The following is a 26,564-nucleotide window of genomic DNA, read 5'->3' as shown; positions in this document are numbered from 1 at the left end:
GTTCAAAATTTATTGGTCATTATATGATATGATATGACTGAAACTTAATGACATTATAAGATCATCAAATAATTATGGGGGCTAACATATTAATTATGACAATCTGGAATAAGAATCTAAAATTAAATTGTGAGTATGTTTCACATTCATTTCACTTTATTCTTAACGAAAAAAATTCATAAAACTCGCCCATATTTTAGCATGCATACATATAGAAGTGTCGAATTAAAATATTTAGGAAAGCTTCACTATTTGACCAGATAAGAATCGGAATCAAATTATTCTGCACACCAACTAAACAAATCCAACACAACACGTTTTCACACATTAACAGAAAAATACACCACATAAATGAGATGTGATTTCTTGATTTCCCACACCTCCTTCTTTGTTCTTGCATATGCGGTTGGTGCAGATACAATTGCTCACAAGCGCGGTGCCACACGAGGACTTCCCGAGTCCCCTGGTGCCACGACATGGGCCCGCGTAATTTCCTTGATCGACCGACACCCACTCAGCGCCATCGTCAGCTCAAACTCATCGCGCAGCATATCAATGGCTTTCTTCACGCCCGCCTCACCGCCAGCTGCCAGCGCGAACACTACCGGCCTTCCGATCTGCCACCGACGAAAAAAACAACACCTAATTTCAATAAAACCATAAAATAAAGGCAAAAATGAGCTGTTGATGTTTCCAAACTTACAAAAACACCAGACGCTCCAAGCGCTAACGCTTTGAAGACGTCGGTTCCACGCCTGATTCCTCCATCTACGAAAACAGGAATTCTGCCCTCTGCAGCTCTGACTACCTCCTCCAGGGCCATGATGGTTGCAGGAACATAATCGAGCTGTCGAGCTCCGTGGTTCGACACAATGATCCCGGCTACCCCTGCTTGTACGGACAGGCGGGCTAACATTGTGCAAACAAGTAAAACCAGACATAACAACAACGTTAGGGTACACCTGTGGCTAGAATGGAAGATGAAAAATTACTTTGTTTAAATTTCTCGAGGATCAGCCATACCGTCCTCTGCAGTTAGCACGCCCTTCACTAGAATTGGCAATTTAGTTATCGATTGAAGCCACTTCACATCCTGTGTAGATCGAATCACACCAAATAGTTTGAGGTGTTTTGTCAAATCATTTCTTGTAAGAATTGTATGAGCCCAGTAGAGTTCTTACCTTCCAGTTAAGGGACCGATCGACTTGATCAGCAACGTATGTAGCTAGTCCAGAGTCGTTACTCTGCAGTCATTCCAAGATATTTTTACTGATATTGAAGCACCTAATGAGAGAAACTAAAATTCTACTTATGAAATAATGTTGAAATTATTCACCTGGTCTATAGTGCCAAGATCCAAGCCTTCGAAATTTTTGAGTGTCAAGTGGGGTGGCAAGGCGAATCTATAGGACATAAATAAAAGCTTTAGTCGCTGATCGTGATAGAAAAAGCACTAGCTACAATCAATATGTGTAGAAACATATCTGAAATCACCTGTTCTTGATATCAGCTTCCCTTCGGCCGAGTCTTGGAGTATCAACTGTAAGAGCAATTGCCTTGAAGCCAGCCTTTTCAGCCCTTCTCACAAGTTGTTGAGCAACGTTTCTGTCTTTGAAAACCTACATCGAATGTAAGATATCTCTGATTAATTCAAGTACTGCTTTGTTAAGAAAATGCGATACAAACATCAAATACAAATTTCCTAAGTTTCAACTCTCCAGATCCCATGAAAAAGGAAGATCTGACTCAACTGACAAAAAAATTATATAATGCATGTAATAACACGGAAAAAAAGTGAAACGGAGTGAAATTTATGTAGCAATCATTGCTCGTATAGTTGATCAACATAACAGTACTGAAATTATCTGCAGATTCAAATGCTTGTACTATGAGAGGTAGCAATTAGATGAAAGAAGTTTCTGGACTTTTCATATGCTGATCAAATCGAAAAGCATTATCTGGAGAAAAACAAATATGAGACTCCAACTTACGTAGAGCTGAAAGAATTGAATGCCAGATGCAGCTGAGGAAACTTCTTCTATGCTGGATGTAGCCCATGAGGATAGTGTCTATAACCAATGAAACATCACTTAGTAGCATGGTTATAAAAATGTAGCAATCATGCCAATCTTTTCTGCTTTCCTTCTCCCAGTCTTAACCATTCATATAATGAATTAAGAAAAAGGTAAAGAAAATGGAAGAAAAAAAAACCCATAAAAATTCAAACCATGATGGTGCCAGCAGCTGATGCCGCCCTTGCTATGGCAAGCTCCCCTGCGCAAAGTGAAATTTTAATTCAGAAAAAAAAAAGAAAAATCAGCCAGAGGTTTTATGAGCAAAGCCTGATGAAGTACAAACACAGAAATTTTAAAAAAAATATTACTGCCAAATAAACATAGTTTACAGGTCAGATGTCTTTAATGTACATACGATAATTCATCATACTTATATGGTAAATATCAAACATAAACTGCGGCCTGTCATAACAAAATGCTGTGCACGGACATAGTTCCGTTGGAATCACATCTACAATGATACAGCATCTGTACCTTCAGGATGTGCCATTTTCTGCATTGCTGTTGGAGCAACCATGATCGGCATTGATATATTGTAACCCAAAACGTTGGTACTTGTATCAATCTTACTAACGTCAATCAGAATGCGAGGGCGAAACCTATGTCAATGACAGAATTTCAGAGCTAAAGAACACCAGAGGGCGTGTACTGAATCTCAATTCTTGTTTCTTACAAACGATTTTTGAAAGATTAGAAAATGCCAAAGATACAATTCAAATTGTTAGGTTTCTCCAATTTTTTTCACACAATTGGAAAAAATTGACTTATAAGGCAAAGATATAAACATCAAATGCTCAATCAACAACTAAACGATCTTCCACATTATATACTCATCAACAAAACAGAATCTTTAACACAAAATCTGCAATACCAAATAGATACTGGTGCTTATTTCATCATTCTAGAGTAAAAACACATAGAAAGTTTTCTTATGAACACAAACTGAAGCAATTTTGGAGGCACATTACAGTATCCTAGAGAAGGCGTTGCGGTTTTCCTGGAGAGTCCACTGGTCCTCAGCGCCGGACGCGTAATAGTCGTAAACCATCTTGGGCAATTTCTCCCTTGCAATGGCCTCAAACTCCATAACATTGGTAATGTTCTCCATATTCCCCTGCATCATCACCAACAAGCAATGAAACATCAAACAGTATAGAGTTAAAACAACCCTCCAAAATCAGCCATTACCACACAATAAACAGAATTTACAAACTCCAGTATTTGAATCCCTAAACGCCCAAATTAATTAGCACACATTGATTACAGAAAATCCAATCAGAAAATTTCTTTCAAATATACCGCCTAATTGAACAGAGTTGCAAAAGAGGATCCAATAGATTCTTCGCTTCAATCAATCTAGTGAATAATCAGTAAGTGAAGAGCAATTGATTGCACCGTCAATGAATAACATCAATGATTATACATTAACTGCTACAAAAGGTGACAAGTATTCGAGTTGATGAATCACGTGAATCTTCAAAGCATAACACCCACGGAATAAAATCAGCTCAAAAGAGGGAACATCGAACATATCAAATCACATTGAAAAGCACAAAGGGAAAAAGATTTAGTGGTGTTACTGGAATTGAAGATTAGTTGGAAAAAGCAGAGTACCGAGTGTAAAAAGACAGCTACAACTACTGCGCTGTATCGCAGCAACGCCAAAGAGATTCGAGAATCGGAGAGAGTTCAAATGTGATGCGCAGTTGAGATTTAAGCAGTCCAACCAAAACATTATAGTAGTATTTGATGCAATGAAGAATTTACACTATGGAATAACGACAAATTAGTGTGACTAAATTACCACTATTTCGTTACTAGTGTTACACTACTACTACATTTTATTCTTTTTTCCAATCATAGGAGCAAATATGAATTTTCATCAAATTTTAGTATATTCAATAATTTTAAAATTCGTCCAAAAAATTCAGAAATTTAATATTAATTACAATTACACCGCACCTAAACATTTATCACATATTTTAGTACGACTATATTCTTTGTTGAGTTATCCGGCTAAAAGTGACTTTTTTTCTATAATGAAAATCGTCTAATCTCTACTTTATTCTCTTTTCATTTAATTCACAAAACAACATTACATAAACTCTCATGTCATAAAGCAAATGTTTCACATTTATTGAGCCGGATGGAGTATTATATTAGGATATTTCCAACAAGATTTTTTAGAATAAGAACTTCGAGAACTGAAAATCATATCAGTATGCAAATACATTAATATCCATTAGAATTACAAAACATATTAGTTTATAATATTGATTCTGCAACTTATATTAATGTATCAGCAACTTAATATTAAGTGAATGATATGTTTTATATCAATGAATTGCAAACTGAAATAATTATGTGTATTAGTACTATAATACATGCATTTTTGAAAACTAAAATTGATGATGTGATTGCGTTTGTTGTCAAATTCATAAATTTGACAAGCAAATTAAGATTTATAATAATCTCAAATTTCAGCTATCATATTAAAATCGAAATTTTCCAAATTAAGCTCGGCGAAATTAAACTTTATGGTTTTTCGTATCAATTTTTTCAGTTTCAAACAAATTTCATAAATTTTCCACCTTTTCTATAAGTGGTTAGTGAATAATTGAACTGCAAGGTCACGGATATCTTTTCCACAAATAATTGCGATTTGAAGTTGTGCTTTATGTTATTTTCAAAAACCCTATACAAGATTTTTAGAGATGATACTATTTCCACTAAAAAACAAATGATTATTAATATGGGATTTTGTTAATCGTACATGTTTAAGAATTTGTTGTTCGTTTATACGCATAAGCTCGAACGTTCAGTATATTAAAACATCTGATCAATCAAGTTTTATTTCATAATCCCCAAAATTTAAGTAGCGCAATATTAATTGCCACTTGGATCATTGAATTATACTCGGGTCTGTCATTATCAAACAAAACATTGGAAGCAAATAATGTTTGCTTTATGCACAAAAGATAAGATTAACCAATTTATAATTCAGACAAGAATCTTTAAATTTTTTCAAGATCTTGAATTGTTATATTCAAGACGGCCTATCATCAAGCAACCATGGCCCTAGTAATTAATTGGCAGTACTATTTTGTGCTTATCTTTTCGTTGTTTAGAGAGAAAATGATCGATGATGGAATGTTACTAACGTGGTAGGAACTACTTTGCATGTGGTTGTAAATAGTGACTAGTTTGGTATTATTGGTTCTAAGAGCACCGCAAGGACGGCGTCGGTGCCGCTGGCACGGCACACCCATGTCCGTCATTGTGCTCTTGCCAACGGCACGGCTCTGCTCGATACATCGAGCACATCCGTGCCAATGAGCAGGGTGACGTGACGCGTTTCTATTGGCTGTTGGCATTTTCATTTTCTTTTTCTTTTTTTAAAAAAATTGAAAATAATACCAAAAATTAAAAAAAAAAAACTATTTTCGGATTCCCAAAAATATAGCCGTTTTATTACCATTTTTTAAATTTTATTTAAAAAAAATTAATCCCAAAATCATCTATAAATACACACATTCATCATCAATTTGGGCCAAATTCGGCCACGAGTAGTGGGTTTTTTTTTTAATTTTATGAATTTAATCATGTAATATTTAATTTTTAGGATTTTAATTATGTAATTTTTATTTTTTTGTAATTTGTAATAGTATTTCAGGTATTTTTAATTCATTTTAATATTCTGGAAGTGTTTTTAGTAATTGAAGTATTTAAATTAAATAATAGAATGGTGGGACCCTTGAGTATGTCATTGCGGAAGAGCATGCATGTGGGTGTTGTGCTCTTGAGGAAGAGCGGGGAGTTAAAAAGTAATAAAAGTGGGTCCGGGCCCACATCTGTGCTCTTTGGCAAAGAGCACGGATGGGGATGCTCTAATCCGTCAATTCAAACTAAATTCATTTTTGTTACAAATTTGGGCAAGTACAAATTATATACAGTAATATAGAAAGAGTTCATTAGGAACTTTGGATTTCACGAATCGAAGTCAATAGGATTATAAACTGTTTCATGTACTAGTATTCATTCAAGTCACGGATCTTTGGATAATATTTAGGATTTTATTATTTTCATATACTTCCATGTTCCATAAAAATACATGCATTTTCCATTTTTGTCCATCCCATTAAAAATATAGGCTTTTTCATTCATGGAAAGTTATCATTAATTCATTAACTCATATACATCAATTTATTTATAACTTATATACATATAACCTACCATTACAACTCACTGAACACTAATAATAACGTGAATCACACTATTTTTTTAATACTATTTTTACTATCCTTCTCCTTCTCCTTCCCTCTTCTACTTTACTTGTGCTGACATTTGAATCGAATTATTGCACTCCATTAAACCATTTTAGATATTTTACTAGTCCTATAATGTATAGGTGAAATAATACTGTAGACGAATTATGTAACTCGGCCCAAATCAACTAGGACTTGTGGGTAAGCCAACTTAGGCCCAAAATAAAATTAAAGTACAAAAGTACAAAACATACTACAATAGACAATAATGTAGCCATTTAATATGCTTCCTTTTTAGTAAGTCAGAATGCAGATATAGTCTGACTTTTTACCACACACAGATTAGGACATTCTTGTTTTAGTTTCTGAGATTTTCCCAACAAAGTAAATATCTCTGATGGGACTCAACAACTCCATGAAAAAACAAACTTTCTAGAGCCATATTAGGCTATCCACGTTAGGAATAGCTCAGCAATAGCACAGCCATAGCCTAGCCACAAACTCCTTCTGCCACATCATCAACACTAAAAATCATCCTGCCACACCATTAAAACAAGCAAATAGCTCAGCCATAGCCTAGTCACATCACTCAAAATTATATAAAACAAATAATTAACAATCACACAAAATACGGAATTAAATTTACGACACAGATACGGGAAAATTCAATAATAATATTAAAATTTTAAAAAGTAAATTAATTAAAAAAACACATTTCATTAAAATTAAAATAACATTACAACATCCTCATTAATGAGTTTGTCCCACATCGAAAGTGGAACATAAAACATTCAAGGATGTCTCTATAAAAGAGAAACAACCAAGAATGAGTTTGTCCCACATCGAAAGTGGAACATAAAACATTAAAGGATGTCTCTATAAAAGAAAAACAACCAAGAATTGTCCCACGTCGAAAGTGGAACATAAAACAAACAACCAAGAATGAGTTTGTCCCACATCGAAAGTGGAATATAAAACATTCAAGTATGTCTCTATAAAAGAGAAACAACCAAGAATGAGTTTGTCCTACATCGAAAGTGGAACATAAAACAAACAACCAAGAATGAGTTTGTCCCACATCGAAAGTGGAACATAAAACATTCACATATGTCTTTATAAAATAGAAACAACCAAGAAAGAGTTTCATAAAAAAACATTAAATAAAAAAAATTAAAAAATCTGCTGGGCGATGCGCTCGGTGATCCGGAGCCTGCAATGGGCCGAGCGGATCGCCCAGCGCCAACACATCGCCTAGCGCTAGGCGATTTTTTTTTCCGAAAACCGGCTCGGCGGTTACAATGGTTCGCCTAGCGCCGAGGCTCGGCTAGGCGGTGCGCTAGGCGCCATTGTGGATGCTCTTACCAATTACCATATCACCACACCACTCTAACACATGACCAAATAATTAGAATTCAATCTCGATCACAATAAATTGTGCTACTAATAGAATTGTGATGTGGTCCCAACATTTTATGAGATTTGTTTATTTGCTTTGATAGATTAGATAAGATTTAATTTAAATAGTGATAATTGTACATAATTGTACGTACATAATCAAACTTTTTTTTTAACATTTTACATTGAAAATCGATTTATAAACATTAATGGATTTAAAATAAATTTCATACTAATCATTTTGCAAGGCTTTAAAAAAATTTTGAAATTTTAACTTAAATATTTGTATATTTAAGAAAAACCCTATTTTTTTATTAAATATTGTATAATTAATTCAAATCAAGCTCGAAATCATGTTACAATTTCACATAAAATTTCAATATCACTTCTTTTTTATTACTACATATAAAACAATAAATAATATAATTAATTTTTAAGTAAATTCAATTAAATTTAAAAATTTAAGGATATTATGTACATGTACAATTTATATACATTTATCTTTTCTCTTTAAACATTTAAACAATGCTATTCAGTATGATAAGTTATCAAAAACTTAATTTTGAGACAATGTCATTATTCATTATTTTGTTAGCTTGTCCCACCATATCTCATGCAACTTTGGCTTGCTAGCTCGTTGGACAGAATGGGAAGATTAGGATCGCAAATGCACAAGAATGACACGCATAAATCAGGAAATGACCATGGCTGATGCCCTAGTCCGATCTTTTTTTTCTATAACAAAATTAATCTCTAAACAATTTAATCTTGAACTAAATTGATGTTTGGTTTCCCACTTACTAAAATTGATGAAAATAATGTTAAATTAATTGATTAGCCTAAAACACAGAATCCATGGATGCAATAGTTCATGAGGCTTGCAACAAAAGAAACAGCAACACCAATTGAACAAAAATCACAATTCTGGAACCGAAATCGCCGTGATCTGAGCTCGAATCATCACCACCTCCGTACAGATCAGGCTTCAAATTCACAGAACTACCGGAATTTCTATGATCCGCCGCCATTGTTCTGTTGCTAGGGGCAGCAAATATCACAGCATCGTCACAGCTAGGGTTCTGCAACAGCCTCGAGCTCGTATTGCTCATCCTCACCGCCAGATCCGCGCACAAACCGTCGTTCTCTCGAATGTCGAGGCGCTGCCCGATCCTGTTCATGAAATCCGGCGGAAACATCAGCCGCCCGCTCAGATGATTCCTGCTCAGATTCAACGTGTCAAGATTCCGCAGCGATCCGATCTCCGCCGGAACCGCGCCGTCGAGGTGGTTATCGTCGAGTGACAGCGCCGTCAGGTTAGTTAAATTCGAGAATACGCTCGGGATCGGGCCGTGGAGCCCGCAGCTCGAGAGGCTCAGAACCGCGAGACGTGTGAGTGAGCTCGCGAAGGAGGGGAATTTCGAATTTAATGGATTGGATTCCATGATTAGGTACTGTAACTGCTGCATTCCCGAGAGGCTTTCATGGATGGGACCTGTGAATGAGTTGTGGCTCAGATCTAACAAACTCAGCCTCGTCAAATTCCCCAGCCACGGCGGCGGAGCTCCTCGGAGTCTGTTCCAGCTCAGATCAATCTTCTCGAGGGATTCGAGGCCGCCGATCGAGCTCGGAAGTGTATTATCCAACGAATTCAAGCTGAGATCGAGAATCGCGAGCTTCTCCATACCTCCAATTTCTCCTGGAATCGCACCGGTTAAATTGTTACGGCTGAGAACGAGCTGCTGCAGATTAACCAGATTTCCAATCTCCTTCGGAATTCCGCCGCTGAGATTGTTCTGCGACAGGCACAGCGTTTTGAGCGACGATAGATTCGAGATCGTCGACGGAATCTCTCCGATTAGGGCAGGATTCGACTCCAGAGTCAAGTGCTCTAAAGAGGCAAGAGATTGAAAGAGGCGTTTGTTTAAAGACACCTCTGAATCGGTGAAGCAATTGATGAGAGAGAGAGTTCGAAGATATGGCAATTTGAGAAGAGAGTCGGAGATTTTCGCAGAAGCCTTACACGGCGGAGAAACGACATCGTCTCCTACATGAATCTTGGTGACATGGAACACATCGGTCTCCTCCATAAGCCCGCACTCCACACCCGGCCACGGCGTATCGGTGCACGGCAGCGGGTGCATCTGCGCCCAAGTGGGGTCCTCCAACAGCGACCCCATCACCTCAAACAGCCCAAACAGCTCCTCCTCCTCCATCCCTCCGCCGCCAGAGTTATCATAACACGCAGCTCCACCACAAAGGACAAGAATCAAGACGACAACAAAGGAGACAGAAGAAGAGGCCATAAGGTAAGAAATTCTGTCCTCTGAATATTTGGATTTGTGAAAGAAGTGTGTTTGAGAGTGAGGAATTTAATGGGGAATTCATGGGTTGGTCTGGTCAGTGATAAGGCTGCATGCATAAGCGATAAGAAAAGGGGAAAGGGTTTGCCGAGATGGGGAGAGAGAGAGGGGTGGCATGCGGGGAGAGGAGAGGGAACAGTTGCCATTTGTGAAGGCAGTCAAAGTGAAAAAGTGGTGTTCAAAACAAAACTGTGCTGTAATGTGATGGGACAGCTCTCTCTTGCCTTTGATGGGTGATACAGACATGCCAATGTTACTGTGCCCAGTTTTTACTAGAGTCTATGTTAGGTCATCCGAGATAGATCAGCTGCTGGAATCAAGTAATGTCATTCACAGATACCATAAAGGGTACCAAAGCTTAACTGTACATGTCTACATGTTTTTTATTACAAACCATGGTTGTTGGTGAAGCTCTCGACTGTATGTATTGTTGATCATAACTCCCTGTTTATTAAACGAGTCTCTAATTTTATTATAATTTCACTTCTCATATAACAAAGTAGAAGTTATCCAAAATTATGTATGCACAAAAAATCTCATATTTAGGGCACGGCGCGCACAATAAGGTTGCTTGTGTGCACAGTGTGCCGTGATTGCGGCCTTATTGAAACGTGTGGATCAGGGTGACGATTGCTAAATCTACCATAGTTGCGGTTGATTTTAGGCCCTATTGCAGCCGCATCAACGGTTGTGTTTCAATTTTTAGAAATTTTGTTTATATATATTGTCATCCTTCTCCTTATTTAATTATCTCTTATTCTGTTCTCAGTTTCTCTCAAATGTTACAGTGCGCCGCCCAATTTTGAGACTTCTTGCGTCGACGATCTTCATTGTAGAAGGAACTAACTTACGTCCATCTCCAATAAGATTTGATGGAAGAAATTTTGGTGCATAACAATTGAAGTGTAGTGTAGGAATTTAAATAATGCAGTTTTTGTAGTATTTTATTATTGAATTATTTTGTTTTATTTGATGTAGTTGTTGGACTTTTAATGAATAATTTTTAAATTCTTATAGGCATTTTGTTTTCTACTGTATTTTACAAGCATTGCATTCAACAAATATAAAAAATAGAGAAATAAAAATAATGATTAAATAAGTGAACTGGCATTAGGCTGATAATGAGATTAGAGATGAGATTGACTTTATTGGAAGTGTTGTGACTTGGGACTGATATTAAACTTACTGAGAGAATCCCTATCCGTGCTCTTGCCAACGAGCATGGATGCGGGCCCGTACTCACTTTTACTCCCTGCTTTTAGGCAAGAGCACAATACACACATACGTGCTCTTCTGCAAGGACAAGCTCAATGGTCTCACCATTCTATTACTCAATTTAAATAAAAACATTTCCACAAAATTAAAATGCATTAAAAATATCTGGAATACTATTACAAATTACAAAAAAAATAAAAATTACATAATTAAAATCCTAAAAATTAAAAAGTACATAATTAAAATCCTAAAAATTAAAAATTACATAATTAAATTCATAAAATTAAAAAAACCACTACTCGTGACCGAATTTCACCCAAATGTGTTTGATTAGGTCTTCTTGTAGCTCAATGTGGGCTCGGGTATCGCGCATTGTGTTCCTTGTTTCGATCTTCTCGCCCACCTTCGTATGCACACCTTAGCGTGGGGGAGACCTCGCGGTTGAGTTTCCGGCTTCATCCTCATCGTAAAAGCTAGCCGTCATCGGTCCTTCGTCAGCTATAATCATGTTGTGCAAGATAATACACGTGTACATGATGTCGGCGATATTTTTCACGTACCACAGCCGAGACGGGGCCTTCACAATATTGAATCGGGCTTGAAGGACCCCAAAAGCTCTTTCGACGTCTTTCCGAGCGGACTCTTGACGCTGCGCAAAAAGAACCCGTCTCGGGTCTTGCGGGTTGCTGAGCGTCTTCACGAAAGTCGACCACCTTGGGTAGATAACATCGGCGAGATAGTAACACATGTGGTATGCATTTGCGTTGACGGTGAAGTCGATCGTCGGTGCTACACCATTCAAAACATCATTGAAGAGTGGTGAAGAATAGAGCACGTTCAAGTCGTTGTTGGATCCGACAATACTAAAATATGCATGCCAAATCCACAGGCGGTAGTCGGCGACCGCTTCAAGGATAAGTGTTGGGCCGCCGCCTTTGTGGCCGCTTAAGTGTTGCCCCCTCCAAGCAGTCGGGCAATTCTTTCATCTCCAATGCATGAAGTCAATGCTGCCAAGCATACCGGGAAAATCATGGACTGTTTCGTGAAGACGAAGCAACCGTTGGCAATCACATGCAAATACTCGTCGAAGAGGTTAACCGTTTGCCCAGTAGCAAGTTGTCGGATGGCACACGTACACTTCAGCAACGCCGAGAGACTTTGCCGACCGGTTGCGTATGTACTTGTTTGAAAGTATTCAACACGGGCGGATAATGTGTTGACAATAGGCATAAACAAGCGTTTTGACATGCGAAAACGGCGCCGAAAGTAATCTTCCGGAAACCGCGACTGGACGGAAAAATAGTCGACAACGACCCTTTCGTTGGCTCCCTCCCGGTCACGATGGATGTAGCGGCGAGTTGATCTAGTTGGTCGAGGAGGATGGGCGGGGGTATTCGCGGTGACATAGGCTTCATAGGCGGCACGATATTGTTCATAGTATTCTTGTTTTTGGCACTCCGCTTCCGCAATGAGATTGGTGAAATCCATTTGAGAGGGTTTAAGTGAGAGAGTAAGATGTAGATAAGTTGTATGAAAAAATATGAATGAGAGATGATTTGGTGTGAAAAATGAGTGATAAATGTGTGTATTTATAGATAATATTGGGAATGGAAAATAAAATAAAAATTCCAGAAAAAACGGTAAAAAAACGACAATATTTTTGGGAATTTGATTTTTTTTTTAATTTTTTGGTATTATTTTTGATTTTTTTTTAAAAAAAAAATGAATTTTCAACGGAAATGCCGTTGGTCAATCAGAACACGCCACGTCAGCTGCTCGCTGGCACGGACGTGCTCAATGCATCGAGCAGCGCCGCTGGCACGGACGGACGCACCGGTGCTGATGCTCTAACGTGACTCGTAAAAAAATGGACTTCTACTACGAATGCACTTATTATAGATGAACATTCAACTCCGTGTTAATATTAACTCAATTAATCACTTATTTAGATCATTTATAAATGGTCATTTACACGTACAATCTTTAAATGATTATACTAAACTATTATAATATTCAAATATCAGTCATAATCGAATATTGAAACCTACAATAGGATTTTTTTTAGTTTCTCTTCATCTATTTACTCTTATTAGTTACATTTGATTATAATTAGTTGTCATGCATAATTTTCAAATTTAGGTGTCATTATATTATATCCATAATTGTTTTATTTTATAGTAATAATTAAATTTAGCATTTCAACTATAAAAATACTATAATTTCCAATTATATTTAGATACTACTATGAGATAGACAAATGTATTCTTGAAGTAGTTAATGTGGTTCTTTTGAAATAGTCCCATTAACCATATGTGAAGCCTAATGGTCACTACTAATAAGCCACTTTTATTTTGGGCCTTAACAATTGTTGCAGAAAAAAGCCCCAAAGCAACCACTGGCAAGGATTGATAAATGCTTGAATAAAATAAAACCATAAATTATTTTTCGAATTACTACAGTATTTTTATTGTTATAGAAACACCAAAGCAAAAGATAAATAAAATAGTACTATTATAATTAGAATCACTCTTTTACACGTGGCAACAGTTCAAGCCTCCGTATCCCCTTCACCCTCACAGAGCTGCAATGGCGAAATTAGGTTTTGCAGTGTGCGTGAAATCTTCAATTCCACTCCATCACACTCCCTCATCTTGCTCAAATTCAGGCAGCGGCGCCGCTATAACAAGGCGAAGATCACTAATCTTCACTACTTCTTTCCTCGCTACATATTTGCATTGGCATCAAAATCCTAATCTGTCCACTCCACCAGCCATCGCTCAACAATTCGATGATCTCGATCAAGAAGAAACTCGAGTTGATCAAATTTTCCAGGTTTTACTGTTTCTATCCACTTAATCTTCTGTTAAATTACATGTGTGTGACTGATATTGTGATCCAGTTGTATTGAATTTTGGATATGGTTGTTAATTGGTATAGCTTGGTTTGCACAATCCTAACTGAGAGGAATTTTGCATTTTGCCTAAATGTAGGAAACTTCATCTTCTGTTGTGTACATAAAGGATATCGAATTGGCTGAAATCCCAAAGAGCAGTTCTGGAAAGAATATTGGTGAAGATGAGGATGATAATGCAAAAGTGGAAGGGACTGGTTCTGGTTTCATTTGGGATAAATTTAGCCACATTGTAGGTTTTAATCTGTCTTTTCTTTAATTTTTTTGCTCAACATTTATGAATTAAACTATGCTCTGCTCTGCTCTCTTTCATTCATCATTTAATCCACTCATTAACAGTTTCATCATTCAGTTATGTTCTGCTAAATACATACAATGAGCATTGATTATGATTAAGTTCTTGAATGAGATCACACACTTCACTATTGTGTATGGTATTCATAGCCATTTTTGTGGACTCCAGTGAAAAGAAACATGTCCCAAATCGGTTGTGTATTGGCATAACTAATACTAACTGAAAGCCATAACGATTTTATTGCCTGATCACTTGTGTTATTTCCTAACAGGTGACGAACTACCACGTGGTTTCCTAACTGGCAACGGACACCCGTGGATTACAACGTTGTAAGGTTCTCTTTGTTCATTTTTATACTGAGCACTACCTTACAATCAAGATTTCAGCAGCAAAGGTTCTTGACTGGTAAAGATATTCGTAAGGACAGTTCTTCTTGTTTGTCGCCTCAGGTATATTTAGTCGATTCTGGAGGTAAAAGTATCACTAGAGAAGGCAAGATAGTTGGCTTTGATCCAGACTATGATCTAGCTGTTCTCAAGGAGCTATTATGAGTATAAATTTCTTCTGCATATGTATTGCTTTTGCTGTCTACATATTCGAAATGCACTGCCATAGTCATTTCTCTTTTTCCATCTCATCTATCGCCGACAAGTTCAGCCTAGTCTATCCCCAATTTCCTGAATTTCTGGGTTTCAGTACACAGAAGATCTCTCATATTTGTCTCACTCGATTTCTGTGGCAGGTTGATGCAGTAGGAAACGAGTTAAAGCCAGTGGCAATCGGCACATCCAGCGCGTTACAAGTAGGGCAGAGCTGTTTTGCAATCGGAAATCCATATGGATACGAGAATACTCTAACGACCGGGGTAATAACATACTGTTAAAGCTGATCAGCAGAATGAGGCATTGTTTTTTTAAAAAAAAGAAATTTGATTGCTTGATGGTGACTTCATGATAACTACTTAATGAGATTCGATTCTGCAGGTTATCAGTGGATTGGGTAGAGAGATACCCTCCCCCAATGGAAGAGCGCCATTCGAGGAGCAATCCAAACAGATGCTGCTATCAATGCTGGTAATAATTCTTGAAATTCCTTGGGGCTGTTTTGTCTCTTCATAATGCGATGTATGTTTGCTTCGTTTCGCCTTCCATCAGTCGAGGCTACGTCTCTTCCACCACTGCAGGAAATTCAGGTGTACCTCTGATCAATTCATATGGTCATGTTATTGGAGTGAATACGGCTACCTTCACTCGCAGAGGTAAAGTTTCAACACGATCGCTTCATCTTGACAGAGTTCATGTCTGAGATCATAACCACAAACCTCAGTTACACTGAAACGATGACAACATTTTGAGCTATTATGCAGGCAGTGGAATGTCTTCGGGTGTGAACTTTGCAATACCCATCGACACAGCTCTGCGCGTCGTGCCTACCCTCATCGTGTATGGTACCCCATATGCAAATCGTTACTGATAGAGGCAGCGGAGCCAAGCCACGACCACTGTATTTAGGTTGCGTTATGTATTTTCCCTAGCACTTTAGAAATGTATGAATATAATCTCATATATCCATGCTTGTTTCTAAATATATCATCCCGTTCGTCGATAGCTCGCCACGAGACACATTATAACCGCGCCAAGCTATCGACTCTTGCATCTGTACAAACTTGTATAATCACAATTGGAGATCTCTTTCAATACCAAGGTGATTCATAGCCTTATTTCTTCAATTTTCAATCGCTCAGTTACAGAAAATACACATTCTCAAAAGGAAAGGCTTTGCTTTAAACGAAACTATCAAACGACGACCTGAAACAAGAGATTGACCGTCCGTTGATATGATCGGTCAGTCGTGGTTTAGGGAGAGCAGAGAGAGCTGATCCTGAACGGAGCAATCAACGTGGCAAGAAGTCCTGCACGACGAGGGGATGAGGATGAGACCGACGCCACGATGCTCCATCGGAGAAGGGGAAGACCGTCTGGTGCTGCGATACTCGACCGCGTCTTGAAGAATGATGTTCCCTTGCTTATCCATGCAGTAAAACGTGCCTACGAAGTACCGCCCGTCCTTGATTCCGATCAGCATTCTGCCGTGTATCAGTTTCTTCGCAATCGCCACCGAATTCGATTCAGAGCCGTCGCATTTCTCTACCGTCTCGCGATCAGGACCGTCCATCGCAACTGTTCATCAATCAAATACAATTTGCATTTCAGATCCAGCTCAAATTTCAACTGTGAGCAATCTATATCTATCTGCTGATTTCGACGTTATTTAATTGCATTTAGATTTTTGATTTGGCGTTCGCCTCTTTCTCTAAACTGATGTGTTTCTCGGTTCAGATGAAAAAATAATTATTTGATAATCGGAAAAAACTAAAATTATGCATATATGCTCTTTATCGATTGATTACGTGATAGAAACATATTTACCTTAGATCTTCTGAAATCGAAAATGAATGCGAAGCTGTGATGTATCCTCTTGTGTTGTTGATGTCAGGTATCGCTGGATTTAGGGCATAACAAGTAGATGTAGAATTTTTCTTGTGGAATTTGCGAGTACTGAACAGAAGGATTTCTCTGATCAAAAGCTCCTAAAAATTAGAATTCCTTCGATGAATTTATCGACGTATAAATGGAAATTGGAATTGACGAGGAGAGTAGGGTGTAGAAGATGAAGATTAAGCGGCGCTGTGTGTGACTGTGAAATGTGAAGGAGTGGGCTTGTTGCATTATTTTGATAGGCCCATATTTATTCACAAATTTCCCTCTTTCCAATCATTCGATTTACCTGGGCCGCTGGGACACGAAATAATTAAAAATATTAATACAAGTAATAATGAAAAAATTGTACTGTAGTAAAATTTGAGTGATGATAAACAACTAAAATTTTATACAGGTTATACTATTAGTAATTTGATGTATAATTATATATTAAAATAATAAATGTAGTTTAGTAGACAAGTTAAAAAGACTTGATTAGTCTTAAGCCTCATTTTCATTTTTTTGTTTTATATTTGAATTACCTCTATATTACTTTTCAAATTTGAATGAAAGTATGCTTTAATTATATTTTATGGTTCCGAAAAAGTAAAAAAATTATACACAGATCATTAATATATGACCACAATATTATGCACTATCCATGTACTATATATGCGGCCATATATTTTAATTAAATGCATAAATAAATCGATTTTTCTCAAATAAATCAGTTTTTGGTTGTACAAAATTTGGTCACATAGATTTATTGATTAAATTTATCAGTATTACTTTTTAAAAATGAAAATGCGATAGTATATTATTGAGATAGTAATTTTTAATTAAATGTGATTTGTTTGGCAGGAAAGTAGGATGGAAAATGATTCATTATGATTCTTGGAATTATGATTTGTAGGAATATTATTCCTAATAATATGATTATTAAAGAATAGGATTTCTGTGTTCGGAAACATGTCAGGATTATTAAATAATATGATTATTAAAGAAACATGTCAGGATTCTGAATTTATTTCATTTATTCAAATAATCTTTTATATTGAACAAAATATACAAGATTGTAAAATAAAGTACCGTTAATCATTAGCAGATTCATGAATGTTCATAGATTAAGTAGATTAATTCATGCATCACCTCTAACAATGAAAACAATTACTCCTAAGAAATTACAAAATTGACGCGGTTAAGAAATAGGAGAAGAAAACAATGGTGTTTCCCCAAAATAACAAAATTGATGCAGTTAAGAAATAGAAAACAGCTTTCTGTCCTGTGATCTATAAATACGTTACCTAATTAATTTTTTTCCAAACACAATTGTTTCAATGTGAATAAAATGAATTTATATATTCGATGCATTATTCTTGATTCTCAAGATAAAAAAATGGTGTTTTCACCCCAACCCAAGCAGACGTAAAATTAATCAACAAATGTTATCGTCTTAGTTGGATAACGCATTGAGAGATGAGAACAATTGCAAAACATTTTGTTTTGCCAATGGTTGACAAATCGAAGAAGGGGAAGAAAGGCACTATCAACGAAGATGATATGTCTGTCGTCTTGCAGAGTTCTCTCAGTTTTCTACAAGAAGTGGATCAAGTCATCGAAGTGAAGAGTGTATATTTCTAAAATCCTAAATCTTGGAAAAAGAATACCTAGGTTATACTCATGTAAAAGTCATACTTATCTATTTGGGAGTAAATTTAGGCCATGTAAAAAATTTAATTCTATAAATCCATCTAGTTAATATAGTAAAATAGTGCATTTGATTAATTGTTGTACTGTATAAAGAGAATTTAAAATTATCATTAGGCTGACTAACATGTGACCATTATCTCAAATAAATTCAATCAATAAAACTCGTGTAGGAGTCTACGAGATTCGGTACAAAACAGTGCATCCAATGAAGTGTTTTACAGTTTTAGAACATGAGAGCATCCGCAGCTCTTCTACTCCTAATCCTCATGGTGTCCGCACCCTGTACACTCTGGCGGAGATGGATCAATTATTTAAAGCCTATTTGATTATCTCTGAAGATCTGGAGATAGGCACTAACCAAAGCGGGGATAAGTTTTGGTGGCGCGTCTCTAGCTGGTACAATGAAAACCGCCCGGCTGGAACCATCGAGCGCAATGAGAGTATGGTGCGCAATGCCATATTCAGAGCCAGCAAAAAAATCTAAAAGTTTCAGGGGTATTACTTCCAGGAAGAGCGGTCGGCGGGGAGCAGCAGGAGCGAGCTCGACATCATTTGCGCCGCCTTGGCGACCTACCAATCTATAAATTACAACCAGTTCAAGTACCTCAGCTCTTGGCAGGAGGTGCGTGTGCATCCGAAGTATAGGGGGGGCGTATCATCCTCCTCCAACTCCTCCAGCAAACGGTCTATCCCTATCCGACGCCGACGATGATGAGGTGGCTAGCCAGCTTGCCGGAGCTAACTTGGATAGCCCCGACGCCGGCTGCAAGGAAGGAAGAAGGTGGCGGCCAATCGCCGTCGCGCCGCGACTCCATCCGCCCTTGCTCCCTTTGTGCCACCTCAACCCCCCACCAACTCGTTGTGGACCCTGTTGGCCCAACTCAATTTGGCCGACAGGTCAAATATGACCCCTGAACAACTTGATTCATATTTGGCAATGATACGGGGTCTCCGAAGAATATTGGGGATAGGGCCAGCGGAATAGTCTTCCATGGGGATATTTTTTAGCCTTTAATTATGTATTTTTTATTTTTTAGGATTTTAATTATGTATTTTTATTTTTTAGGATTTTAATTATGTAATTTTTAATTTTTTTGTAATAGTATTTCGGGTATTTTTAATGCATTTTAATATTGTGGAAATGTTTTGATTTAAATTGAATAATAGAATGGTGTGACCCTTGAGCATATCCTTGCGGAAGAGCATGAATGTGAGTGTTGTGCTATTGGGGAAGAACATGGAGTAAAAAAGTAATAAAAGTGGGTGCGAGCCCACATCCGTGAGCATGGATGAAGATGCTCTTTTTTTAACATAAATTTTATCAAAAGCTTATGCCATTTTTATTCCATTGACTGATATCTTTATCGCTCTGGCGACTCAAATACTATAATGTTTGATACGCTGTAATTTTTAAGCGTGCATATTCCTGATTTAGGGTTTTTCGCCGAGCTGTGGTTTCTGGGATTTTTTTTTAATCTGACGTTTGGTATAAAAAATTGGCTTGTTTTCAATTTATATGTGGCGAATTTTCTGCATTTACTCCACAATTGTTGATCTATCACTATCTTAGCTGATTCAGATTATTAGTTTATATTCGCAAGTGTGTTTTGGTGTATTTGGTGTTCTTTTTTTTCATCTTATTTGGGGCTTCTTGTGTTTGTTAAGATTACTTATTTGATTGATTCTTTTATCTAGAGCCAGAGTTTTAGATGATAGATTCATGATGTTTACTGTGTGTGTGTGAAGTGATGTTGAATTCATATATACTGTATTTTATCTCCAATATTCTGTTGCAATTTTAATGTTCAACGTTTTGATTCAACGGTTGAATAATTGAAGGCTTGTATTCAGTGAGCAATGGGTGAAAGTGGGAAGCGTCATCGTTCATATCGAGATGATGCAGACGGAAGGAACCAGAAGAGGAGAACTGATAGGGATAGGGAGAGAGATGAAAGGGGAAACGATGAAGTGATAGTGTACAGAATTTTGTGTCCGGATACTGTTATTGGGAGTGTGATTGGAAAGAGTGGGAAAGTGATTAATTCCATTAGGCAAGACTCAAGGGCAAAGGTAAAAGTGGTGGATCCATTTCCAGGTTCTAGAGACAGAGTTATTACTATCTATTGCTATGTAAGGGAAAGGGAAGAGCTTGAGATGGATGATGAATTCAATGATAACCGGCCTCTTTGTCCCGCACAAGATGCGCTACTCAGGGTGCATGGGGCGATTGCAAATGCTGTAGCTGCACTTGGGGATTCGGACAATAGGAGAGACAAAGACAGGGAGGAATGTCAGCTTCTAGTTCCATCTAGCCAGTCTGCTAATATTATTGGGAAATCTGGTGCAACCATTAAGAAATTGAGGAACAAGACAAGGACACACATCAAGGTTAATCCTAAGGATGCTGGTGATCCATCTCATTCTTGTGCGCTGGAATTTGACAATTTTGTTATGGTTAGTTGACTCTTGAAACGAAAACAAAGAGCTTGAATAGTGAATAACTTATCCTGTCTTGAATGCATTTTTACACTTTTTCGTTTTTTCACTTGATTGGTTGGATGTGGATGATTAGTTAATGTAATCCACATAAATGCAGGCTGTTACTTTACCTGATTATGTATGTCGTTGTTCATTGTTAGATATCTGGTGAGCCCGAGGCGGTCAAGAAAGCACTTTTTGCCATTTCTGCGATTATGTACAAGTTTACAGCAAAGGAGAATATTCCTCTTGACACTTCTGTCCACGAAGCACCTCCAAGCTTCATTATTCCATCAGATGTTCCAATGTATCCTGCTACTGGGCTTTATTCAAGTGTAGAACCCATTAACCATGCTAGACCAATGCCTTCTACCTTGCGTCCTTCACACGCACACGATATCCCAGGCTATGCTGATGCCCGGGGAGCTTGGCCAATATATTCATCTGCTCTTCCAATGGTGTCTGGTTACGGTGGTGCGCCGCGTTCTGAGGAACTCACCATAAAAGTGATGTGCCCCTCTAACAAGATTGGTCGCATTATTGGGAAGGGTGGAAGTTCTATTAAAGGTATAAGGCAAGAGAGTGGTGCTCGTATTGAAGTTGAGGACCCCAAGGCCAACCATAGTGAGTGTGTCATCACTGTGAGCTCCTATGAGGTATTTCTGCCAAAACAATATGTGCATACAACGCATTTACATTTTCTGCTAGTATCATTTTGGTGCTACTTGCTTAGTTGCTTATGCATTTTTTTGGCTTTTGTCTTGCTTTACTTACTAACCCTGTTGTTTATTTTGAATAGTCATCAGAAGATTTGAAATCCATGGCAGTTGAAGCTGTTTTGTTGTTACAAGGAAAGATAAATAGTGAAGATGGTGATACTGTAACTATGCGGCTCCTTGTTCCGTCAAAGGTTATTGGCTGCATCATTGGAAAAAGTGGTTCTATAATCAATGAAATTCGGAGAAGAACTTTAGCAGATATACGAATTTCTAAAGGCGAGAAGCCTAATTTTGATTGTGGAGATGACGAACTTGTTGAGGTGAAATTAATTGTATTATACTTTTGCAGTCTGAAAGCATCCCATGTTTGTTTTCTTATTCATGTCAAAATATGTAACTTACGCAGGTATATGGACAAGTTGGTAATCTGAGAGATGCACTAATTCAGATTGTTTTGAGGCTCCGAGATGATGTATTAAAGGATAGGGAAGACATGCACAATGCATCTACTGGTGTTGGGGCATTATATGCTGGCGGTGCATCTCTTCCAGTGTCATCAGTTTTCCATAGTGGACACTCTGGTGCTGCATTAAGTTATGACGAAAGAGCTGAAGCAGACAGTGGTTTGCGATTACTTTCCCCCCGCGGATATGGATATGGGTCCTTATCAGTATGCTTCTAATTTTTTTTGTTCAATTTTTTGCATATAAAGATGAAAAAGTGTTTCAAGTAACTTATAACAACATTCAGATTACTGAAATTTTCTTATTTGACTACCACGCTCTCTACAGTTATATTGGCCTTGATATCAGTAGTGTCCTTCATAAGTCACTTCAGTGGTTTGCTTTTCTATGTGGAATCGTATTTATTAAATTGTTGATATACATTGTTGGCAAGTTGATACTAGCGTCCAATTGGAAGATTGTCGATATTGTCATGAGTTCATGGTACACTAATGAATAATGTTCGGCAGAATGTTGTGAACCTTCTCCTTTTGGAAAGATATTATATTTTTCGCTCATTATTGCTATCAAATGGAATGGGTTGATGAAATATTTTATGAGTGGAAACGATCGGGTACTATGGCTTTTGCACCTTCTATGCTTTGAAAGCTCATCTATCTCAGTAGTGAGTTGTTCTACTCCTGTGACTTCTGTCTGGACTCCTGTGCATAAATCTTAGTCGTTTCGGATAACTAAGAAATATAAGCATGCCAATCTTTTGTTATTTGTATTTTGCTGTTACCATGAGTTTCTTGGTCCAATGTCTTTAATATGCAACACCTGATTACAACTGTTTGGTTTCTTTTTATAGATGGAGGACACTGGCTATGGATCTTTGCCTTCACATTCGGCATCACAATATTCAGGGTTAGCCACTCATGACCAATGTTATCAATCTCGTATGGCGGCTTATGGCGGTTCGCCTAAAAACCGACACAGGGATATGGCGTATTAGTATGGCGGATATGGCAGTCAATAATTAAATAAATAAAATAATACTTATATATTTATATATAATTCAGAAATTAGAAAATAATTAAAATATACTCCCTCCGTCCCCGAATAAGAGTCGCTAATTTTCATTTTGGGTCGTCCCTCATTAAGAGTCGCTCTTCATTTTTACCATAAATGGTAGTAGGCCCCACATTCCACTAACTCACTCCACTCACATTTTATTATAAAATCAATATAAAAATGTGGGTCTCACATTCCACTAACTTTTTCAACCAACTTTTCTCTACATTTCTTAAAATTCGTGCCCGGTCAAATAGCGACTCCTATTAGGGGACGGAGGGAGTAACATCTAAAACACTTTAAACAATTAATAAAGTATAAAATACAACTCTAACCTCCATGTTTCTTGCATGATGTCCCATTCCTAAATACAATACACACGCAATGTTGTCAAATGTCGGATATGGCGGTGCTATGGCAGCGACATGGTGCTATGGCGTTTCCACCACTGAACGCCATGCCATAGCGCCATGGCGCCGCCATATCCGCTATTTAATAACATTGCTCATGACTTGAGTCCTTATTTCGTGTTTTTATTCTTAATGGCCTTATATTATTAAAATCTTGGCTTAAATCAGGTTTTCTCGGCCATCTGTTTTGGAAATGGTCATCCCTGCACATGCGATAGGTAAAGTAATTGGAAAAGGCGGCACAAATATTGAGAATATACGCAAGGTAAAGTGTTGTTTCTCGATGCATCATGCATGAAATTGAAAATATTCTCATACTTTATTAATTCTGTTCTCACATACTTCGTACTTGTCATTGTGTTGACATGTATTTCAGTTTTGTTTCTTGATCAAGTTAATACATTAAAAGTTTGTCCTTTTCCTAGTGATCTTGGTCCTGCAGTTTGGCTAAGTTGTCTGTTAGAATGGGATTCTTTATTAATTGCTAAATGTACGTGCTTATAATTTTTAATATGCTTGTTGACCTTGTAATTTCTTGTCCTTCTATTAATTTTCATTTATTGGATGTTTTTCAAATCTTTTCCGCAAATTATTTGACTCTGATTGGATCTCATGGTTGTTGAATATGCCCTTCATATTCACACATTGGCTCACCTCATCTGGATGCTTTATTCTTTTCTAGATATCTGGAGCAGCTATTGATATTCCAGATTCCAAGTCTTCGCGAGGCGATCGTGTGGCTATAATATCTGGCACCTCTGAGGAAAAGCGTGCTGCTGAAAACTTGATTCAAGCATTCATTATGGCCACTTAAGGTTCAAGGGTAGCTCCATTCGTATGAAGTTGAAACTAGCTCATATCTGGGGTTTGTGAACAAAGGTTACTTCTCTCATCCTCCTTTAGGTCCCGTTCGTGGAGATCAATCTTCTTCTTAGGCTTCTGGTGGATTCTCATCTCCTCTATAGGGATTCTTATGAAGAGGCTTCTAAAAGTTTTACATATCTATTTCTAAGTGGTATTAACTCTAGTGGCTGCATGATAAGGATATATTCGTTCATCTGCAGCAGCATCATAAGAGAATAGGAAATTTCATTCCTATTCGTTTCATTCGTCAGACTCTTCTTAAAATCTTATTTCCTGCATGATTGTCTCATGATTGGATGTTGACTTGATTTTCAAGAGTGACACATAATCTTATGTATTCCTTCCTTGCTTGCTGCTATTGCTTCTGTCTTATTGTTGTGCCTCTAATCAATGTTCTCTTCCGCATGTGCCTCTCCGTGCTCGTCATGCTTTTAGTAATAAGCTCAGAATGACCTCTCTCCTAATAAATTGCACTGCTTCTGCTCTGGCAAGACAATATCTATCAATCATAAGCTACAAATTCCAATATGCCTGTTGTTGAATAGCTTGCGTTGGTTTCCTCGTTAGCTTACTAATCTGATCCAATGTTGTGTTGTTTCGTGTCCTCTAAATCTCTACTCAAATCCTCTAGAAGGTCCATTGACATGTTCTTTACAGGAATAGAAAATGTTACAATATGACATTCGGTCCATAATCTTCATTCGGAAGTTTATAGTTTACCTTGTTTCAATTATAATCAATTGGACCCTTAGTACCTTTGTTTAATTGTTTTACTGGCCTGCATAGGCTTATACTGAACTGACAAACACGAATATTAAGATCAGTCCTTTCTACTATGAGTGAATACGATTTTGGATCCTAAAACTTACTTTCTTCCTAATCTATTTGTTGACATTATTATTATTATTATTCACATACTGTCCTCATCCTTGTACACGAGATCAAGTCTGTCTCAATTGAAAAGACTCTTCTCCGTACCCCTTCTCTATGGAATGATATGACATCAGATCTTGTTATCTTCACCTTCAGATTCTCGATAGGCTTTAGATCAGGGCCGCACAGCTCATTCTCAATCTAGTTAGTGCTAGTGGTTTGCGTAGTTTCTAATCTGCATTTATCTAACATATCTGCTTTGAATAATAGAGGTTATGCTGTTTCTGGATCAGAATAATCCTTGAACCTAAAAAGCTCTGCTGCATATGTGAGGTTTGACATTATGCTCGTGTAGTTGGGACTTCGGTGCGATTTAATTCTTCTTTCATATTCCTCAACTTTGTTCTTAGTAAAAAAACAGAGTAAGAGTTTCGTTATCTGGTGAGTACCCATGGCTTATCTGCTTGAATAGTTATATGATAACAAGTCTAGTTCTTAAGTATAGCAGGTTTATACCAATTCGCATTGCTTCTCACTTTTGATGAAATTTCATCAGTTAATTACACGGTCTCTTTATGCCCTCGTTTCGTTTTCTTAGCGTGATACATGATCGTGTCATAGTCTATTCCCGATTAAGGTCTCCATGCCTGTGAAAGCTATGGCAGATGGGTTACTCTAGTCGATCTTGAGTTTCTTACCTGCCGATGGCATAATCTTAGTCTTAGATTTGGTTATGGCAGATGAGGACTTCTCATTGTATGTTCAAAGGTGTAATATATATCCAGTTTAAAGCAACTCTTTTAGATTTTGTGAAGCGTTTGAACCAGATTGCTGTAATATTCTTGTATCACATGTAAATCTTGTAATTGGACAAGGTCTTGAATTTGGATGTTTAGCTTGCTTGAACCATCAAACTGAGTAAGTCCATCGGTCTACATAGTTGTGTATGTTATGTAAAGAGTGATGTTATTTGGCCAACGTTGTGATTCGAATAAAT

At 37.4% G+C, this 26,564-nt stretch overlaps 3 protein-coding genes and 1 pseudogene across 7 annotated transcripts; 2 read left to right on the top strand and 2 right to left on the bottom strand.

The window, feature by feature from the left end:
- Positions 1-225: 225 nt before the first annotated feature.
- LOC121759609 (peroxisomal (S)-2-hydroxy-acid oxidase-like) lies at positions 226-3,868 on the bottom strand. Of its 2 annotated transcripts, none has more exons than XM_042155261.1 (11): positions 3,690-3,868; positions 3,044-3,189; positions 2,550-2,674; positions 2,228-2,274; positions 1,992-2,069; positions 1,495-1,619; positions 1,337-1,403; positions 1,182-1,244; positions 1,024-1,093; positions 704-909; positions 226-617 (listed from the first exon to the last, which is right to left on the bottom strand). In XM_042155261.1, exons 2-11 carry the CDS (start codon positions 3,181-3,183, stop codon positions 426-428), a joined length of 1,113 nt encoding a protein of 370 aa, XP_042011195.1. In that variant the 5' UTR covers positions 3,184-3,189; positions 3,690-3,868; the 3' UTR covers positions 226-425. The 2 variants fall into 2 exon arrangements, with proteins under 2 accessions (XP_042011195.1, XP_042011196.1); XM_042155262.1 differs by lacking the exon at positions 3,690-3,868 and adding an exon at positions 3,375-3,527.
- A 4,635-nt stretch (positions 3,869-8,503) lies between these two features.
- LOC121759377 (receptor like protein 29-like) lies at positions 8,504-10,832 on the bottom strand. Its single transcript, XM_042154936.1, has one exon. The coding sequence runs from the start codon at positions 10,036-10,038 to the stop codon at positions 8,605-8,607; it is 1,434 nt and encodes a 477-aa protein (XP_042010870.1). The 5' UTR covers positions 10,039-10,832; the 3' UTR covers positions 8,504-8,604.
- Positions 10,833-13,818: 2,986 nt separating this feature from the next.
- LOC121759589 lies at positions 13,819-16,219 on the top strand (annotated as a pseudogene).
- Positions 16,220-20,039: 3,820 nt separating this feature from the next.
- Positions 20,040-25,052, top strand: LOC121758606 (KH domain-containing protein At4g18375-like). 4 transcript variants are annotated; one of them, XM_042153980.1, is made up of 8 exons: positions 20,040-20,167; positions 20,558-21,160; positions 21,346-21,840; positions 21,984-22,223; positions 22,310-22,573; positions 23,218-23,273; positions 23,999-24,095; positions 24,513-25,052. In XM_042153980.1, exons 2-8 carry the CDS (start codon positions 20,564-20,566, stop codon positions 24,642-24,644), a joined length of 1,881 nt encoding a protein of 626 aa, XP_042009914.1. In that variant the 5' UTR covers positions 20,040-20,167; positions 20,558-20,563; the 3' UTR covers positions 24,645-25,052. The 4 variants fall into 4 exon arrangements, with proteins under 4 accessions (XP_042009914.1, XP_042009911.1, XP_042009913.1 ...); XM_042153977.1 differs by having other exon boundaries at positions 20,546-21,160; XM_042153979.1 differs by having other exon boundaries at positions 20,045-20,192.
- Positions 25,053-26,564: the final 1,512 nt, after the last annotated feature.

This window comes from Salvia splendens, chromosome 12, assembly GCF_004379255.2.
Source record: "Salvia splendens isolate huo1 chromosome 12, SspV2, whole genome shotgun sequence".
NCBI classification, from domain to species: domain Eukaryota; kingdom Viridiplantae; phylum Streptophyta; class Magnoliopsida; order Lamiales; family Lamiaceae; genus Salvia; species Salvia splendens.
The sequence above is the reverse complement of the archived record's forward strand: the minus strand, read 5'-3'. Positions and strand labels throughout refer to the sequence as shown.

Excerpts from the sequence above, each read along its gene's own strand:
- LOC121758606 (XM_042153980.1), top strand. The coding sequence starts at position 20,564 with ATGGGTGAAAGTGGGAAGCGTCATCGTTCATATCGAGATGATGCAGAC. Across the intron at positions 21,161-21,345 it reads AATTTGACAATTTTGTTATG|ATATCTGGTGAGCCCGAGGC; the intron begins GTTAGTTGACTC and ends GTTCATTGTTAG. Across the intron at positions 24,096-24,512 it reads ATATTGAGAATATACGCAAG|ATATCTGGAGCAGCTATTGA; the intron begins GTAAAGTGTTGT and ends ATTCTTTTCTAG.
- LOC121759609 (XM_042155261.1), bottom strand. The coding sequence starts at position 3,183 with ATGGAGAACATTACCAATGTTATGGAGTTTGAGGCCATTGCAAGGGAG. Across the intron at positions 1,620-1,991 it reads TTCAATTCTTTCAGCTCTAC|GTTTTCAAAGACAGAAACGT; the intron begins GTAAGTTGGAGT and ends CATTCGATGTAG. Across the intron at positions 1,404-1,494 it reads GAAGCTGATATCAAGAACAG|ATTCGCCTTGCCACCCCACT; the intron begins GTGATTTCAGAT and ends TATGTCCTATAG.
- LOC121759377 (XM_042154936.1), bottom strand. The coding sequence starts at position 10,038 with ATGGCCTCTTCTTCTGTCTCCTTTGTTGTCGTCTTGATTCTTGTCCTT.